General features: G+C 45.2%; 1 protein-coding gene across 1 annotated transcript; it reads right to left on the bottom strand.

Annotated features, from left to right (window-relative positions):
• Positions 1 to 14,101: 14,101 nt before the first annotated feature.
• LOC140544442 (kelch-like protein 10) lies at positions 14,102 to 17,517 on the bottom strand. Its single transcript, XM_072667963.1, has 8 exons — positions 17,393 to 17,517; positions 16,406 to 16,651; positions 15,902 to 16,151; positions 15,080 to 15,697; positions 14,830 to 14,979; positions 14,620 to 14,736; positions 14,424 to 14,515; positions 14,102 to 14,207 (listed from the first exon to the last, which is right to left on the bottom strand). Exons 1-8 carry the CDS (start codon positions 17,515 to 17,517, stop codon positions 14,102 to 14,104), a joined length of 1,704 nt encoding a protein of 567 aa, XP_072524064.1.
• Positions 17,518 to 18,575: the final 1,058 nt, after the last annotated feature.

Raw genomic sequence — 18,575 nt, 5'->3', positions numbered from 1 at the left:
AATGAGGCGGGGACAGGGAGTTAGCGTCACTAAAAGTATAACGAGACAACAAAATGAGGCGGGGACAGGGAGTTAGCGTCACTAAAAGTATAACGAGACAACAAAATGAGGCAGGGACAGGGAGTTAGCATCACTAAAAGTATAACGAGACAACAAAATGAGGCGGGGACAGAAAGTTAGCATTACTAAAAGTATAACGAAACAACAAAATGGGGCGGGGACGGTGCACGGCCATCTTGGATTTTGGACTTTGGGTTAGTGAATGCCAGCTGAACGTTCCTACTCTGAAACTCTGAAAATCCAACCAGTTCAGTTCCAGCATAAGACACAGCACTGACTCAGCAAGCCATGAGAAAATGAGCTAATGAAGTCACGGCCTGGATGTAGTACAGTGTGGGAATCTAGTTGCAAGGTTGCGAGGCATGAAAATGAGATAATTAAGGCTATGGCTAGATAAGTTATGGGCGCAATTTGGAGCTCCGTAGAAAAGCAAAGCTGCAGCAGTGAAATGTTCCTCGGTTCTTTTCTTTTAAAGCCACTCAGAAATTCTCAGGATTGTGTTGTTGTTACATAAATAGATCTATGTAAGAAAAGGTGCATTATGAACCATCAAGCCGTGTGTTCTGCAGTCTAACTGCCTGTTTTTCTGGCTCTGAATAGACCCATTGAGGCAGGAGGACAGAGAGCTGTCCAGAGAGCATTCTGAAGTGGATTCCATTCAGCATCCACTGTTCGAGTGGACACCTATAATCCAAACACATTCAGAGCACTAAAATTACATTCAGCCCTGCGCTTGCCCACCGCCATGCATGCCCTCAGACCTGTTGTCCCTGTCTCACGAGGCAGAATTCCTCTAAACCTGCCTATCAGAACTGACTCACGAAGTTACCCAGAACATGACCGATTCGATGCCGAAAGTAAGGTGCAGTTGTGACAATAGGATAATGCAATTGTGGCCACAACTCAGTAAGACACTGGAATGAGATAATTAAGCCATGGCCATGACCCAGTAAGGTTCGGTACGAGACTGAGTTAAACTGAGGCCTCAGCTTAGTAAGGTGTAAGAATGAGATAGTCAAGTCCTGACCTCACCAGAGTAATCTGTGACAATAAGATAACACAAATGATGGCCACATCTCAGTAAGACACAGGAATGAGATAATTAAGCCATGTTCCTGACCCAGTAAGGTGTCGTACAGGACTGAGACTTGGCCGCAACTTAGTTATCTCATTGTCACAACTTACTTAGTTGAGGCCAGGACGTGCAGTTGTGACAATAAGATAATGTAATTGTGGCCACGACTCAGTAAGACACTGGAATGAGATAATTAAGCCATGGCCATGACCCAGTAAGGTGCGGTACGAGATGGAGTTAAACGGAGGCCTCATCTTAGTAAGATGTGAGAATGAGATATTCAGGTTCTGGCCTCACTTGAGTCAAGTTTAGACAATGAGATAATACAATTGTGGCCGAGGCATGGGAATGAGATAAGACTGAGACCTGGCCACAACTTAGTTATCTCATTGTCACAACTTACTCAGTTGAGGCCAGGACTTGATTATCTACGTAGATAATTAAGCCATGCTCATGACCCAGTAAGGTGCAGTTGTGACAATAAGATAATGTAATTGTGGCCACGACTCAGTAAGACACTGGAATGAGATAATTAAGCCATGGCCATGACCCAGTAAGGTGCGGTACGAGATTGAGTTAAACGGAGGCCTCATCTTAGTAAGGTGTGAGAATGAGATATTCAGGTTCTGGCCTCACTTGAGTCAAGTTTAGACAATGAGATAATACAATTGTGGCCGAGGCATGGGAATGAGATAATTAAGTCTTTGCAGTTGCTGAGTAATTCATGACAACAAGATAATGAAGATCTGCCCACGGCCGACTACCAGTGACAATGGCTTTGTAAAACATAGAAATGAGATATTTAAGTGGTGGCCTTGACATAGTAAAGGGTGTACATGGGATAATTCAGTTTTTGCATGAGAACGAGATAATTAAGTACAACGTGTTTCATTCTGAGGCCTTACCGAATTGTGGCCACCCTTCAGTATCCCATTCCCGGTCCCCAGTGGGACTCAACATAAATGTAAAACAGCATCTCACTGGTACAAACCTCTCACATCTACCATCTTACAATTGGGTGCATCCTGTGAGAATGAAGAGGACAGGAGTGATGCTTATGCTAAGTGCACACACTTAAATAAATGGCTGAGCCTTTTCTTGAAAGCACTTTTTTGGGGGGTAGGCAATGAAAAAGTTCTGTTGGAGGACCTTTTCTGAACCAAACCAGTTTATAAATGGAGCTCTAAGTGTGCCATCCTAGACAGTGCATTATGTCTAATGACCTGAAAAGACTGACTGACGTGGACCAGAAGATCAGAAGATCCTTTTAAAGCGGATTTCATTCAGTTTCCTTAATTCAGGAGTGCGACTATTCTGTCCGTCAGAAAGATACACACACACACACACACACACTTAGCACTGAAATGACATTCAGAACTGCCCTTTGCTCAGAAAGGCTGTGATTAAGTGCCAGGGATGAACCTAGGCCCTGGCTTTGGGCTGTTTCCTAAGGCAACAGAGTGAATTCGTTGAGACTCCTCCTGAGAGGTGAAGCCGAGCCGAGGAATGTACTCTCTTTGTAAACACCCTGCCCTGCTCGTTAGCCACATTAGGCATTAGAAAGAGCCTCTTGAGCTTACATTTACATTTAAGCCATTTAGCAGACGCTCTTTTCCAGAGCGACTTACAAAAGTGCTTTGCTATTTACCCAAGAAAAACCTCAGCTAGTTTAAATAGACTAATAATTCAAAGATCCTCTAATCTTAGACTCTACCAAACACAAGTCAATAAGGAGACCATAGTACTCTGCTATTCACCCAAGTCCTCTCAGAAGAGGAGGGTCTTCAGTCTGGGTTTGAAGACAGCGAGTGTCGGACACCCAGGAGAAGCTCGTTCCACCACTTTGGTGCAGAACAGAAAAAAGTCTGGACGCTCGTCTTCCGTGGATTTTGAGGGATGGCGGGTCAAGCCGAGCTGAAAGGGCTCTTGGTGCAGATCAGCTTTTGACCATTGCCATTAAGTACGGAGGAGCTGGCTGGTCCAGTCTTGGCTTTGTAGACCAGAGTCAGGGGGTTGAATCTGATGACCTGGGCAGCAGCTACAGGAAGCCAGTGAGGAGAGAACGCAGTAGTGGAGTGACTTAACCCCTTAAACAGACCGGAGTGTGGGTGTTATTACGAACTTTCGAGCCCCACCAGTTTGTACAGACGCCCCTGTAGTTAATGAGTAATCAGCCTTGCTGCGTTAAGGGGTCCACCAGTGCAGAATAGTACGGTGGTCTGCCTCTTCCAGGTAGCATTTTGTGCCTGGTTCTTTGTTCTTAATGGTCTCTGACCATATGCTGAGCAAAACAAACATACATACATATATATATATATATATATATATATATATATATATATATATATATATATATATATATATATATATATACACACACATTATATATATATATATATATATATATATATATATATATATATACACATACATATATATATATATATATACATACATACATATATATACATATATATATATATATATATATATATATATATATATATACACATACATACATACATACATACATACATACATATATATATATATATAAGGCATGTCTGCAACTGAAGGCTGCATCCAAGGTCGGAGGGACCTCACAATTACTGGACTACTAAGACTCCTCTCTGCAGTGCTTAGTCACGCACATTTGAGGTTATACTGACAGGTCACGACTTACTGAGTCCCTACCTCACCTTTTAAAACATGGCCTTCACGTGTACATTGCCTTACAGGCACAGCAACAGAGGCTAAAGAGAGGTTGGTCAACGATCACGTACCTTGGCATGTGGTTAGAGGACAACTGCATGTTAAAATAAATAAATAAATAAATAAATAAATAAATAAATACCATACGGATGCGTTTATGGGTAACCCAAGGCAAAACACTCGCTCTCACAAAATAGCCACGCTACCGACTACCGATTCTGGATTGTGGATTATGGTAATACACCTTTAGACTCTGTATAGAGTCACTCGGCTTTAAGGTTCATTACTGGTGTTCCCCACCACTGTGGACAGACCACCCTTCATACTTCACATTCCAGGAAGCAGGAGCAGGAAGCATCTCTCCTCTGTGGCACCTGAACTTATATATATATATACACTTATATTTATTATTTCTTATGTTTTAGATTCTGTTTTGCAGTTTTGAATTTTTTGATTGAATGATTTTAAGCTCTTAGACTCGAACCACCTCCACATCCGGGCTTGGATCTGACGTTCAAAGGTCACCCTCAATGTACTGAGAGTTTAAGGTTGACCACCACTATTATTGTATCTGGACCTACAGGGAAGTAAAATGGTGCATATGTCCCATAAGTGCATGTGTGGTCGGTGTGGCGCTATGGCTAATACCACTACCTACCTTCTTGCATTAAATCCTGTCATTTTTACAGGACTGACTGACTCAAGGAGCATGGAGACGGGGTGAGTCACACTGCCCGGGAAGCCTAATGTACACCCAGGAACGCTCACGTATGAGCTATACTGAGCTTTTATTTACCCAACCTAATGGAAGAAAGCTAATCTCACTGAAATGAAAGCCTCCCCCCGGCCTCTCTGTCTTTCTCCCACGTGTCTTCCACACGTCCTGTCCTGGCTCCTTTTCTCAATCCCCTCAGGTGTGTCTTCTGGCGGGCAGGGGGCCTATTGGCTTTAACGGTTACAAGACGTCATCGTTGTTTCAAAGCACTGAGCAAGCTGTTTGAGGACTAACAGTACCCCCTTGTGGAGAAGCTGCAGACTGCTAAACCTAAGTGAGTCACACGGGTGAAGAAGAGAGAGTTACGAGCCAGTTCCATGAAGCCAGTTGCGTTGCTAAACGGCCCCGGGCCGAATAAAGGCAAATATTGACTCTCCAGATGTGTTTAAGGGGGTAGTAACTTCAGGCTCCTGCAGGTGGCACTGCACAAGGTTGGTCGGTCCCGTGTGAGGTGGTACAGTGCAGGGAGCGTCTCGTTGGATGTGTGGAAAATGAGTCGCAAAGCAGATGTTAATGATTGGCTAATAGGAGCGATTGCATTTGGCCATAGTGTGAAGGAAGGAGCTGAATCTGCGGTCATGCAGGTCTACCAGCAGCCTACAGGACGTTCTTGCCAGAATTGTGGGTTTCTTGACTTGTGAAGGATCCATCCTGCAGCAAGATCATGATCCTAAACAGGTGTTTTCCAAAGTAAAGAAATGGAAAGCTGATGCCAGGCTTCTGATTTAAATCCAATTGAGCATGCGGCCCAGATGCTGATGAGAAAACCCAAGGCACAGAAACAAGCAAGAGCTGAAGATGCCTGCTTTAGAAGATGCTCAGGACTTGGTGATGTCTTTGAAACGTCAGGCAGTCACTGCATGCAAAAGACAGAAAGAAAGAAAGTGTCGGGATCAAACATCAACTGAGAACCATGTAGGATTTATTAAATGACAAAAGTATGTGGATGCCTGACCATCACACATCTTGTAAACTTGTTGAACGTCCCATTCCACAGCATCTCCTCTCCACCAACACGTTACCGTTAGTACCGTATGAGGCAGGTAGTGTTCTCCTCCCATCAGCCAAACCCAGATTCATCCATCAGCCCGCCAGGTTGTTCCAGGGTGATCCATCACTCCAGATAATTTACAATGCTCCACAGTATGCTTTACATCACCCCAGTCAGTGCTTAGTAGTGCACACCGTGACTTGTGTGCAGATGCTCACTCATAGACACTTAGATCTTACACACTTCCACACCTAGCTACCCAATCCAACTCACCTGAGCTCTTCAGTACAGCCCACTCCACTACCAGTGTTCCTCTACGGAGAGCCACATAAAATATGTTTTGCCCGTTGTGGCAGTGAGGAGGTGGGAGAGAGCTCAGCCACCCACACCGCCCTGATGCCGTTCACCTGTGGCCGTTCAGGCTAACGAGCCCAGGTGGAGGCATGAAAGGGCCTGCTCAGGCCTACACGGGATCAGAGCGGACGCGGTGAGCACAAGCACGGGTGTTGATCCTTGGTGATGCCACAGCCATCTGTCAATACAGGGCCAATGCTTAGACAGTTGACCCATATGGGAGCCCCTAGACCAAGACCATTCACAGCACAGAAGTTTAATTATGCTCAATTTGGCTTTGAATCCATTGCGTATTTTTCTATTTATTATTATATTATTCTATATTATTTATTATAATATAATTTTATTATTTGATTATTCTTATGGGTCTGAACGAAAATAGAGCCCAGGCAGTTTTGTAGGATCCATAAGCAGGTCTTAATAACAGAAGGCAAAGTAGCACCAAAACACAGCCCAAGTAAACGTGGTCCAGGGCAGGGCAAAAAGGGGTCAGAGGCCAAAGTCCAAAAACACAGAGCAAGCAGAGATCAAAACCCCAAAAAAGACAAGCCAACACGACAGAGGCCGCTCAGTATTGCAGGAGGAGAACTGGGGGCTAATTAGGGTATTGCAGTCAGGTGTGAGTGATTGAGGCCGTGGCTAGTAGTCTGGGAACGAGGACCTCTGGTGGTATCTCAACTTACACTTAGATTGCGTCAGTATAACCTCATACCATCAGTTAAAACTGGGTGTTCCAACAGGACAGTGTAGAAAGGCTCTTGGTAAGGCCTTCCCTGACCTCAGGCCTATTAAATGTATGTGGGCCGTCCCCAAACTCTGGGTCTGTTGCAGAAAATGCTAAATAAACGGTGCCAAGAAATTTATTACAACCAATTCGAGAAGTCCAGCACACTAAGGCACTCTCACTGTGATCAGAGGTTCGCTGGTTCAAATCCCGGTCATGCTGCTAGCCATCAGCAGCCGAGGCCTAGAGAAAGCTCAATTGGCCTCGCTCTCTCCAGGGTGGGTAGGTGGCGCTCTCTCCCCACATCGCTTTGCTCCGGTGCTGGCCGTCACTGGCACCTGCGAGGTGGTGTGCAACCGTCAGAAGGGGGCATGTGGAGGTCCACCCTCACTGGTGTTCACAGGGGGCATTGCGTGCGATTGGTGGTGGTGGTGGTGGTGGGGGGGTTGCATAGGGGTAGGGTAATTGGCAGTCCAAATTTGACCATATGACATCTAATATATATATATAAAAATATATAAACTACTACTACTACTACTACTAATAATAATAATCCAGCTATTATAGGGCAGTGGTGGCTTAGCAGTTAGAGTGCCAGGCTAACAGGGTTGTGGGTTTGATTCCCGGGCTCGGAGCAAGGCCCTTAACCCTCTCTGCTCCCCGGGCGCTGGAGTTGGCTGCCCACCGCTCTGGGTGTGTGTGTACTCACTGCCCCTAGGTCACTAGTGTGTGTGTGTGTGTGTATACTACCACAGATGGGTTAAATGCAGATTACACATTTCGCTGTACAGTGTACAGAGGCCAGACCACCCCCCCCCTATTTTTTTACCCCTTGCTAATTTTTTATAAGCAATCTGCTTATTAATGGTCTGATTCCTTCTTCACTGGTTCCTCTTAAACGTTGTTACGTGCCTGAAGGTGTCCGTTTGTGTTGGTGTAGCTTCAAGTCCTCAATTATTATCAAGTCCTCTCTGCCAGTCTTCATGACCTTCAGATTTATTAAATAGCAGAGCAGTTCCCAAACCTCACCGCATTTAAAAGGTCCAGTCTGCAGTAGCAGCGCTGTTGCCTTTACATCCAATCCACTGTGAAATGCTACCCGCCGCATGCCGAAGCAAATACGCCTCATGTTCAATTATTTAAAAAGTCAGTATTAATAATGCCCAAAATGGCAAAACACGGACATGCAAAGGGATGTGGGAAATTGTTGACATTTCAGGGCCTTTCAGGGATTTTTGGTATTTGTAGTATTTTTTTAATATTTATATTTTTTCTGATATAGTCATGTGCAGAAGTCTAGGCACCCCTGGTCAAAAGACCCCTGGTTTATTTACGGACAACCAGACTTGAAGAATTACTACTATAACAACAGCACGCAGCTCTGGGAGTTTATTCAAAGAGAATGTGGGATGTGCACCCCCGAATGCACCCGGGTACTGAAACTTTGCAGGTTATTGTGCGGGTCCACATCCTCTCATCCTATAGCTGCAGCGGTTCACAATGGAAACGGCTAAAACCTCAATAATTAATGCTCACAGTTAGAGATGCAGGTGTGAAAAGCCACAGTTGTCAGCTCCAGCTAAAACATGCCCTCTGGGTATGTACAAATACATACACCGATCAGCCATAACATTAATACCACCTCCTTGCTTCTGCACTCATTGTTTGTTAAATGAGTTAAATCTCCACTGACCATATAGGACTACACTCTGTAGTTCTGCCTCCTTTCTGCAATGGTCAGAATCCCACAGAGCAGGTCTTATCTGGGTGGTGGTATCTGCTGCATAGCCAGATACCAGTGTCTGGCAGTGTTCCTGAGAAGCCTAGCCCACTCCTCATGAGCAGTGGCCTCAAGACTTTCTGTTGGGATCAAGTCGGGCGACTGTGACGGCCACTCCAGACTCTTCCAGGACTTCTTCTGAAACCAAACCAGCATGCTTGGGATCACTGTTCTGTTGGAAGCTCCAATGACGCCCAAGCTACGTCTCCCCCTGCTCAAGCTACAGGCCCCACTCTCTCCTGAGCCACTGCCATGCATCAGTGTTGGCAGGGTGTTCTTCAATATGCTTCAATCTTCCTCAGTCAGACATACCGCTGATCCATAGGCCCATCCAAGTTGCGCCTATGCACTATGCACCAGTAAGACGGCGCTACAAAGCCAAGCCTTCTAAGCCTCGTTTTTAAATTCTGATTTGCAGCATAGATTCAATCTTTCTGACCTAATGATACTCATACTTGACGATTCAACCCAAGGGATCCATGTGGCGCATGTAGCTTTGCTCTAAAATGGCCTGCTGGAGCGCATTCGAGACAGTGATGTCAGATAAAAGAACCATGTGCCTCATGAAAATCAACAGCGGCTGAATCCCAAATGGCCCAACAGAGAGTCATGAACCTAAGGCTTATACAGCTAAATAGTGCTGTATGTCCAACAGAGATATGCAGTGCCCTGTCCGAGTACAGAGGCCCCTTATATTCATAGCCTTGTGCATTGTGTACACAATTTTTTTGTTTTTTGGGGGGACGTGAAATTAACACAGGGTCAAAATGACATATACAGGGTTACAAAATATCATATGTTTACTTAAGTTATTAATTTAGTGATGCGAAAGGTGCCTGTAGATAGGCCTATCCGACTACAGCTGCTGACTACAGCTGACCATCACTCATCAGATTGACCAGACAAAAGTTATAGTGTAGTTGAAACCAGGACAAAATGCTAAGAGTATACATTAGGGATTAGGACATCAGGGGTTTAGCTAGATAACTTAAGCCTTAAGTCAAGTCTGCCCAAAAGGACTCGAGTGGAGAGGGACAGAGGGAAGAGTGTGGCATTTTAATTGGACGACTCTCAACTCTGGGAACTGTTTGAGGACTGACAGCATGAGGGGGATCAACACACTATTAGGTAGGCAGGTGGTTTTAATGTTATGGCTGTGTACAAGTTCACTGATTAATGTAAGCGTATATTAATTTCATCAGCATCTGTTAATAAGCTCCTCTAACTGGGGGTCAGTTAATTTATACAGCAGACACTGCCAACTGCTCTCTCTCTCTCTCTCTCTCTCTCTCTTTCGCTCTGTCTCACGCTCTCTCATTGTAAATGCACTGAGCCTTTCATCCTCCTCCAGGCCTCTTCCTCCTTGTTATTCCCCCTCAGTCTCAAGGTGATGCTGTGCACTGCTGGCCGATTCACTCCTTGAAAAAGAAAACCTCTTGCCAGATGTGGCTGGCCAGAAGACATTTGGACGCTGTCAAATAGAGGCAGAACTTGTCACGTCAAATCCAAAATGAGAAACAGGAATCAGGAAAGAAAATCACAGTGAAACAGGCTGATTTTTATTTGCTGTATTTTTTTATTGTACCTTTAAATGTCTTTTATCTCAGTGTTACTGAGCTCTACTAAAGCCTGAGTAGACTGATACATCACTGTGCTGATCAGTTATTTATCTCAGTGTTACTGAGCTCTACTAAAGCCTGAGTAGACTGATAAATCACTGAGCTGATTAGTTATTTATCTCAGTGTTACTGAGCTCTACTAAAGCCTGAGTAGACTGATACATCACTGTGCTGATCAGTTATTTATCTCAGTGTTACTGAGCTCTACTAAAGCCTGAGTAGACTGACAAATCATTGTGCTGATCAGTTATTTATCTCAGTGTTACTGAGCTCTACTAAAGCCTGAGTAGACAGTTATTTATCTCAGTGTTACTGAGATCTACTAAAGCCTGAGTAGACTGATAAATCACTGTGCAGATCAGTTATTTATCTCAGTGTTACTGAGCTCTACTAAAGCCTGAGTAGACTGATAAATCACTGTGCTGATCAGTTATTTATCTCAGTGTTACTGAGCTCTACTAAAGCCTGAGTAGACTGATAAATCACTGAGCTGATCAGCTATTTATCTCAGTGTTACTGAGCTCTACTAAAGTCTGAGTAGACTGATAAATCACTGTGCTGATCAGTTATTTATCTCAGTGTTACTGAGTTCTACTAAAGCCTGAGTAGACTGATAAATCACTGTGCTGATCAGTTATTTATCTCAGTGTTACTGAGCTCTACTAAAGCCTGAGTAGACTGACAAATCATTGTGCTGATCAGTTATTTATCTCAGTGTTACTGAGCTCTACTAAAGCCTGAGTAGACAGTTATTTATCTCAGTGTTACTGAGATCTACTAAAGCCTGAGTAGACTGATAAATCACTGTGCAGATCAGTTATTTATCTCAGTGTTACTGAGCTCTACTAAAGCCTGAGTAGACTGATAAATCACTGTGCTGATCAGTTATTTATCTCAGTGTTACTGAGCTCTACTAAAGCCTGAGCAGACTGATAAATCACTGTGCAGATCAGTTATTTATCTCAGTGTTACTGAGCTCTACTAAAGCCTGAGTAGACTGATAAATCACTGTGCAGATCAGTTATTTATCTCAGTGTTACTGAGCTCTACTAAAGCCTGAGTAGACTGATAAATCACTGTGCTGATCAGTTATTTATCTCAGTGTTACTGAGCTCTACTAAAGCCTGAGTAGACTGATAAATCACTGTGCTGATCAGTTATTTATCTCAGTGTTACTGAGCTCTACTAAAGCCTGAGTAGACTGATAAATCACTGAGCTGATCAGCTATTTATCTCAGTGTTACTGAGCTCTACTAAAGCCTGAGTAGACTGATAAATCACTGAGCTGATCAGCTATTTATCTCAGTGTTACTGAACTCTACTAAAGCCTGAGTAGACTGATAAATCACTGTGCTGATCACTTATTTATCTCAGTGTTACTGAGCTCTACTAAAGCCTGAGCAGACTGATAAATCACTGAGCTGATCAGTTATTTATCTCAGTGTTACTGAGTTCTACTAAAGCCTGAGTAGACTGATAAATCACTGAGCTGATCAGTTATTTATCTCAGTGTTACTGAGCTCTACTAAAGCCTGAGCAGACTGATAAATCACTGAGCTGATCAGTTATTTATCTCAGTGTTACTGAGCTCTACTAAAGCCTGAGCAGACTGATAAATCACTGAGCTGATCAGTTATTTATCTCAGTGTTACTGAGTTCTACTAAAGCCTGAGTAGACTGATAAATCACTGAGCTGATCAGTTATTTATCTCAGTGTTACTGAGCTCTACTAAAGCCTGAGCAGACTGATAAATCACTGAGCTGATCAGTTATTTATCTCAGTGTTACTGAGCTCTACTAAAGCCTGAGCAGACTGATAAATCACTGTGCTGATCAGTTATTTATTGAGCTCTACTAAAGCCTGAGTAGATTGATAAATCACTGTACTGATCAGTTATTTATTGAGCTCTACTAAAGCCTGAGTAGACTGATAAATGAAGCGGTGGCCAGTCCGTTCCTTCAATCCACCCATATGGGGTCCTCTGAGTCACTGAATTCCCCATCCCCCATCTTAACATCACAAAGGGCAACACTATCAGCACTACTGCTGTGGTATAAGGACATCTTCAACACTCTAAATTGGAGTACAAGCAAATACACATTGATGAACATCGCATTAGTATGGAGAACCACGCCTACCGAACCTCACCCAAACAGACTGCTGAGATTGAGAAAAAGGTGGTGGAGCTGCTCGCAGCTGGTGTGACTGAAGGGAGCTGCAGGCCCTGGACCTGTTTAATCGCTATAGTGGAAAACAAATACGGCCGATGGAGATTTTGCATCCATTACAGATGTCGGAGCAGCGTGACTGTAAAAGATTGTCATCCTCTGTCATGCATGGATGATACACTGGAAGCGCTGGCAGGTGCTGTACGGTTCGGCACATAGGCTTTGCAAATTTCTATGGGCAAGTTGAAGTTGCTGAGGTGTTTACTTCCGGGCGGGGCCTTTACCAGTGGCGGTCTATGTCAATGGACCTGTCAAACTCACTCAAGAAGGATGGAGCTTATCCTCAGGGGTCTGCCATAGACATCTGCATGGCGTACCTGGACGATGTGCTCATTTGCAAGATTTGAGGAACATCTTTCCATCCTGGAGGAGGTGTGTTTTTTTTAAGATTGAGGACAGCTTGAAATGAAACCCCCTCAAAGCACCACTACTGTGGGCTGTAGTGTGGGCTGCACACGAGATCAAGGTCAAGTAGGTCATCTGAGACTCTTAATAGAGCCGTTTCAGTGCTGTGGTTGGGTCTAAATCCAGTCTGAAAGATCTTGTAGATGCCACACTATGTTTTCTAGGACCTTGAAGGCTATGAAGGGGAGATTTCATATTGGTCTATCGCTTCTATTACTGAGCTCATAGGGGTCAAGGTTAGGTGTTTTTGAGAATAGGCTTGATAATTTCTGATTTGAGGTATTTAGGTATGTAGCCAGTGCTGAGGGAAGAGCTAAATATGCCCATGATAAGGCTTCTAACAGTTATATTTGGGTCTCATTCCTGTAATTCTGTGTAGTTTTGGGCTAGTGTTCCATTTTTTATGGAAAATTATTGTGTAACCAGTAGCTCTTCTTAATTCCAGGATTTTTATGTTATTTTAGTTTTCTTATGGTGGGTCCCTTACTCAAAAGTTTTGGAAAATGCACCACAATTGGTGCAAACATAGAGCTTTAAAGCAAACTAGGAGACCAATATCCAATGCCAGGGAGTGTAAAGAGCGTCTAGAACCAGTGTATGTGTCCATGGTGCTGAAAGTCCATGGTCCTGAACAGTTTCTTGAGCTAGGAATCATCTAAAAACCAAGACTTGTGTTGAAAAGGCTACAGGGTCTGTGAGAATGGACAGATTTGATAGGACAGTAGGCAACCGATATTGTCTAGAACCAAAGTGTGTGTCCACTGTACTGGACATGTAGATCCAGAAGCAAGAGAGTACCTAAAGACCAAGGAGTTTGGAAAAACACCTAAGTTGATAAAGATGTGGGTTTTTTTTTAAGCAAAATAGGAGACCAATATCCAACACCAGCCAGTGTAGAGAGTGTCACCAATGTGTGTGTCCATGGTGCTGAATGTGCAGCTTCTGGAGCTAGAAATCATCTAAAAACCAAGGCATGTGTTGAAAAGGCTACAGGGAACGTGAAAATGACAGATTTTAGAGGAGAGTAGGAGACCAGTATCTCACTCCAAGAAGTGTAAATAGCCTCTAGAACCAAGGTGGGTGTCCACTGTGCTGGACATGTAGATCCTGAAGCAAGAGAGCACCTAAAGAGCACCTAAAGAGAGTCTAGAACCAAGATGCGTTCCAGTGGTGCTGGATGGACAGCTCCTAGAGCTATAGTACCATTAGAAAGCTAACAGCCTTTAGAGTCCTAGTAGTATTACGTCATTATCTGCATAAACACCTACAAGAGGTTCTTAGAGAGTCACAGATTGTCTCCATTTCAAAGTGCAGTTTCTTTTATTTGGTCCTTCCGTAGCTGACCTGACGCCACGTCACCGTTTTCCTGGGGGGTGGTTAGGCTGTCTGGTGGTGGAAAGTGTATTCTGCCACATTTGGCAGGCCAGACACCACACAGCAACTCAGCGCACTGCGGTTCACGTGCATATCCTGGATATCAAACCTGCAAGGCCCACAACAAATACGATCCATCACATACACAAGGCTGCATCAGCAGATTACAGTAATACAGTGTAAAGCTGACTAGCCCACTGTGGTGCTCAGAGACACTGAACACTGCTGGACGGCAGTGGACGAGTCCAGTGTGCAGTGGCCTGCACAGAAGGTAACAGGAGCTCATCTGCAATTGTGGTTCACATTCATAGGCCGAAATTCGTACCACTCATCTGCCTTCTCCTCGTAGTACTCAGAGCTGGAGACGGTGGTGTGACCGTTAAAGCCACCTGCCACGTACAGGCGGTCGTCCAAAACCTGCAGAGGAACCCACCAGAGGAGACATTACAGATTAGCATGACTGTTCTTACCCTGATTGACTGATGATCAGTGCAATTTCAGGGTCTCAGGGTCTTCTTTACCTCAATGCCGAAATTGCTGCGAGGGTGGAACATGGAGGAGACAGCGCTCCAGGAGTCGGTGTTGGGGTTGTAGGCTTCAGCAGAACGTAGCCGATTAACTCCATCAAATCCACCAATCTGACCACAGGAAGACCACTTTACTACCTTAGTAACGTCCCCATCTGTTACTACGGCATTCATACAAGTTACTGAATAATTACTGGAGCTCACCACAAACACCCGCTGATTGAAAGCAACAACACCCACTCCACTCCTGCTCGTCTGCATGGGGGCGATAAGAGTCCACTGACTGGTCTGGGGGTCGTAGCACTCGGCCGTGAACAGACACTCGCTGCCATTGAAGCCTCCGCAGATGTACACCTGGTGGAAACAGCAGCCAGCATTCAGGCAAATTGCCACTGCCGTACATTCGCTGTTCTGCACTACCTGTGCTAAAGAAGCCCCCACAGTGTGCTCCTACCTTGCCGTTGAGGGTGGTAGCGCTCGCGTCGCTTCTTTCCTCATGCATGGGTGGCAGGAGGCTCCACTGGTTGGTCTTGGGCTCGTAGCGCTCCGCCGAGTTCAGCCGTTCGTAGCCGTTAAAGCCGCCCATGGCGTAGACGTGGCCGTCCAGCACGGTGACGCTGACGTAACAGCGGCAGAAGTGCATGGGCCCCGCCTGCTGCCAGGCATGCGTGACAGGGTTGAACTTCTGCACCGTGTTGAAGTACGTCAGTCTGTTGAAGCCGCCAATGATGTACAACACGCCGTCCAGGAACGCCGTGCCGTGATAAGCTCTTGCGCTTTCTTCTGCCCAAGGAATCAGCATCCAGCGGTCTGCCCTCGAATCGTAGGCCTCGATGGCATTGGTGGGGTTGCTGCCACTCCAGCCGCCAATGGCGAACAGGATGGAGTAGGGCAGCCGGGGCCGGCTTACGGGATCGAGGTAACAGGTGTAGGTCAGGCCGTTCCTGCAGATGTGATGCAAGGTCTTCATGACGCGAGCAACGATGGGCTGACACTGCAGGTGGCTGCTGACCAGCGGGTTGTTCCTCACGTTGCTCAAGAAGAAATTAGCGCTCATCAGGCCCATCCGCACCTAAACATACAGCCGTAGCAGGAGAAACAGACATGGCTAGTCAGGTTCAGATCTCTCACAGCCTGTAAGAGCTGAGTGAGCACAGAGAGGTCTGGTCGCACAAAGGGCTCTCAAGCCCAAAACTCTCAGTGGTCAATAAAAGTCAATTGCCGTCTCTTGGTGGGGGTGTAAACATCAGCACTGCTGCTGGCCTGTTTCCCTCACCTTCGGCAGCAGGACCACAATGCAGCTGGACCGGAGCATAGGGGAGTGTTCGATCCACTTCAGCACGGCTTCGAACACCGTTTCCTCCTTCTTCACGTTCAGCTCGTCCTTCTCCAGGACGTCGCTCAGCTGCGGCAGAGTGAGCTCCAGGAACTCCTCCCCCGGCTCTCGCACCACCTCCTCAAAGTGATGCAGGATGTAGGCGTAGGCCCGTTGATACAGCTCACTGCACGAGTAGCAGTCGGCGAATCTGCAGCAGAGTACAGATGTGATGTCCTCAAACTGTAGATCTCAGTAGACAATATGTCCAAATATTTTTGGACACCCCTTCTGATGAACACACACACATGTACTAAAACACCCACACCTCTAGAGAGGTACTGCCAATAGAATAGGACTTTCTGGAGCAGATAAACATCACCATGGGGGTATACATTTTTACTTGGACCATTTCCAAACCTATACACCCTACAGTGAACGGTCCCCCCTCCTCGCTGTCCTGACCTGCAGATTCCAATGCAGTTCTCAGGGCAGAGCTGCTTCTCCAGGAAGTTGCAGCAGAGGCCCACGAGGCCGAGGACATCCAGCTGGTCGGCGGCAGCCAGAAGGTGCTGCACGTTCTCGGACGTGATGACGACGTCATCGCTGTAGGCGTACTGCAAGATGAGCTCCATTATGTATGGAGACATGTCTGGGATGGTGAACACGCTCTTCTTGGAGCACTTCCAGTGGCTGCTGGTGAACAGAACTCTGGGATAGCACAGAGACAGATATTTAGAAGTCTACAGTCCTGTTATCTCACTGTAACGGGTTACTGTATTGAGGTGTATGTGCACCTAATCTGTAACTAAAACCCAGCTTTGATATGTATGTGATGATGATCACCAGTAGAGGGCGCTAGAGAAAAGCGCCTATTGAATGACTGAGTGAGTGAGTGGGTAAAAACACTAGTGAAGGCGGTCAGGGTTCAGGAAAGGAAAGGCTATTGTTGTACGTTCTGGTTAGCTGCTAATAACGACGACCAAAGAGTCGAGTCGAGCTAGTCCGGCCTTTTTTTATACTGATGATTTCACAGGTACCGACTGGACAGGGGAACGTCCTTCTGCAAATGAACGTTCTCTCACGATGTCAGTGTTGCCCACTCCTCAGTACGGAAAGTAGCTATTGGCTGTGATCTCCTAATTTGCATTCTTGCATATCAAATTAAATCAAAAGACTGTTGTCGGAACTACATAACTACTCTACATTCAACCCTCATCCCAGTCTCCAAAGGTCTCCGACAACACCAGAAAAAGTCGCAAGATTGTCGCTAGCCACTAGAGGTGTCTGAAAAGTCGCTAAATAAGTCGACAAAGACGCTAAGTTGGCAACACTGCACGATGTTAGACCTTCACTTGCTTTTGAGAGCCAACAGCTTCACTCAGTTGAAGCTTTTGAACAGCTGATGTTGACGATGGGACTGGACTGATAACAAGGTGTTCATGGCCTCACCTGAAGTATTCACTGCACGCACACAGGATGATCTTGTGGGCTTTGAATTCGACCTCGCCCACTTTGAGGACCACATCGCACAGATTGCCCTCTAACCTCTGCTGATTCCAGACCTTTCCAGCCATTTCTCTCCACACGAATGAGATCAGGTCTGCTAATTCGGGGAGTTCTGGAGGGTTCTAGAACGTTTGCATCACAATACAAGTCTTCAGAACCCACAACTGCTATGGAGACGATGATGCTGATTGGTTTAAATATTATATATATATATATATATACACACACAGATATATTTAATTATATATATATATATATATATATAATTATTATTACATTTTATTTTATATTTAGGTATATTTTTAATTTTACACAGTTTCTTTGCTAGGCTATATAAGTATCATGGTTCAGTTCTTAGCCAATGCACAAACTGTGGTTACCTACCATGCATGCTAATAGCATGAGGACATTCTAATGTTTTATTTTTCTACTTTTAGGAATAATGTGTTGTGATATTACATGCTGTCAATATCAGGAAATCTTTTTTTCTCCTTTTTTCTCTCATAATCTTTGTGTAGTAACAGGGTGAAGTCTTTCATTTCACCTCACTACTTAGAAGGGTCTTTTACGTAGAGTATGGGGCATTCTGCCAAGTATATGCCATTTGGGAAGGTGGGTGAAAGCCTCATGCTGGAGATTGATCCTCCAAGATGGGACGGGACTGGACAGCAGGGGCAAACCGTCTTTCAAGTAAAGAGAACAGCCTGTCCATCATTTCCCAGGCCTCCTGTGCTCTCCCATGCCCTCCTCTGCCCTTCTTGGCCTTCCTCTGCAACCTCATATCTCTCTCTCTTTTTCTGTCTCTCATTCTCCTTCTTTTCCTGGTCCTGGTCCTGGTCCTGGTTCTGGTGTGTCCATGGTTTGTATGGTCTTGTGGTGGAGTGCCCCACCTGTCATATCGCTGCTGTCCAATGAAAACTACGTATCTCCATTTTCAGCATGAACCCTGTAGCTGCTCTGTACACTGTTTCAATACCAATAGAAATAGACCAATAGCAATACTCTAAATCACTCAGATTTGACTCTCATTTTACATTGACTTGGTTTTCATTGGACAGCGACGATCTGTTCCTCCGCTGAAAGAGCCGTGTCACGTCCTCGTCGGCACTCAATGAATCTCGGGATT

This window comes from Salminus brasiliensis, chromosome 22 (genome assembly GCF_030463535.1).
Source record: "Salminus brasiliensis chromosome 22, fSalBra1.hap2, whole genome shotgun sequence".
NCBI classification, from domain to species: domain Eukaryota; kingdom Metazoa; phylum Chordata; class Actinopteri; order Characiformes; family Bryconidae; genus Salminus; species Salminus brasiliensis.
Note: the sequence above shows the minus strand (reverse complement) of the source record. Positions and strands in the feature narration are given on the sequence as shown.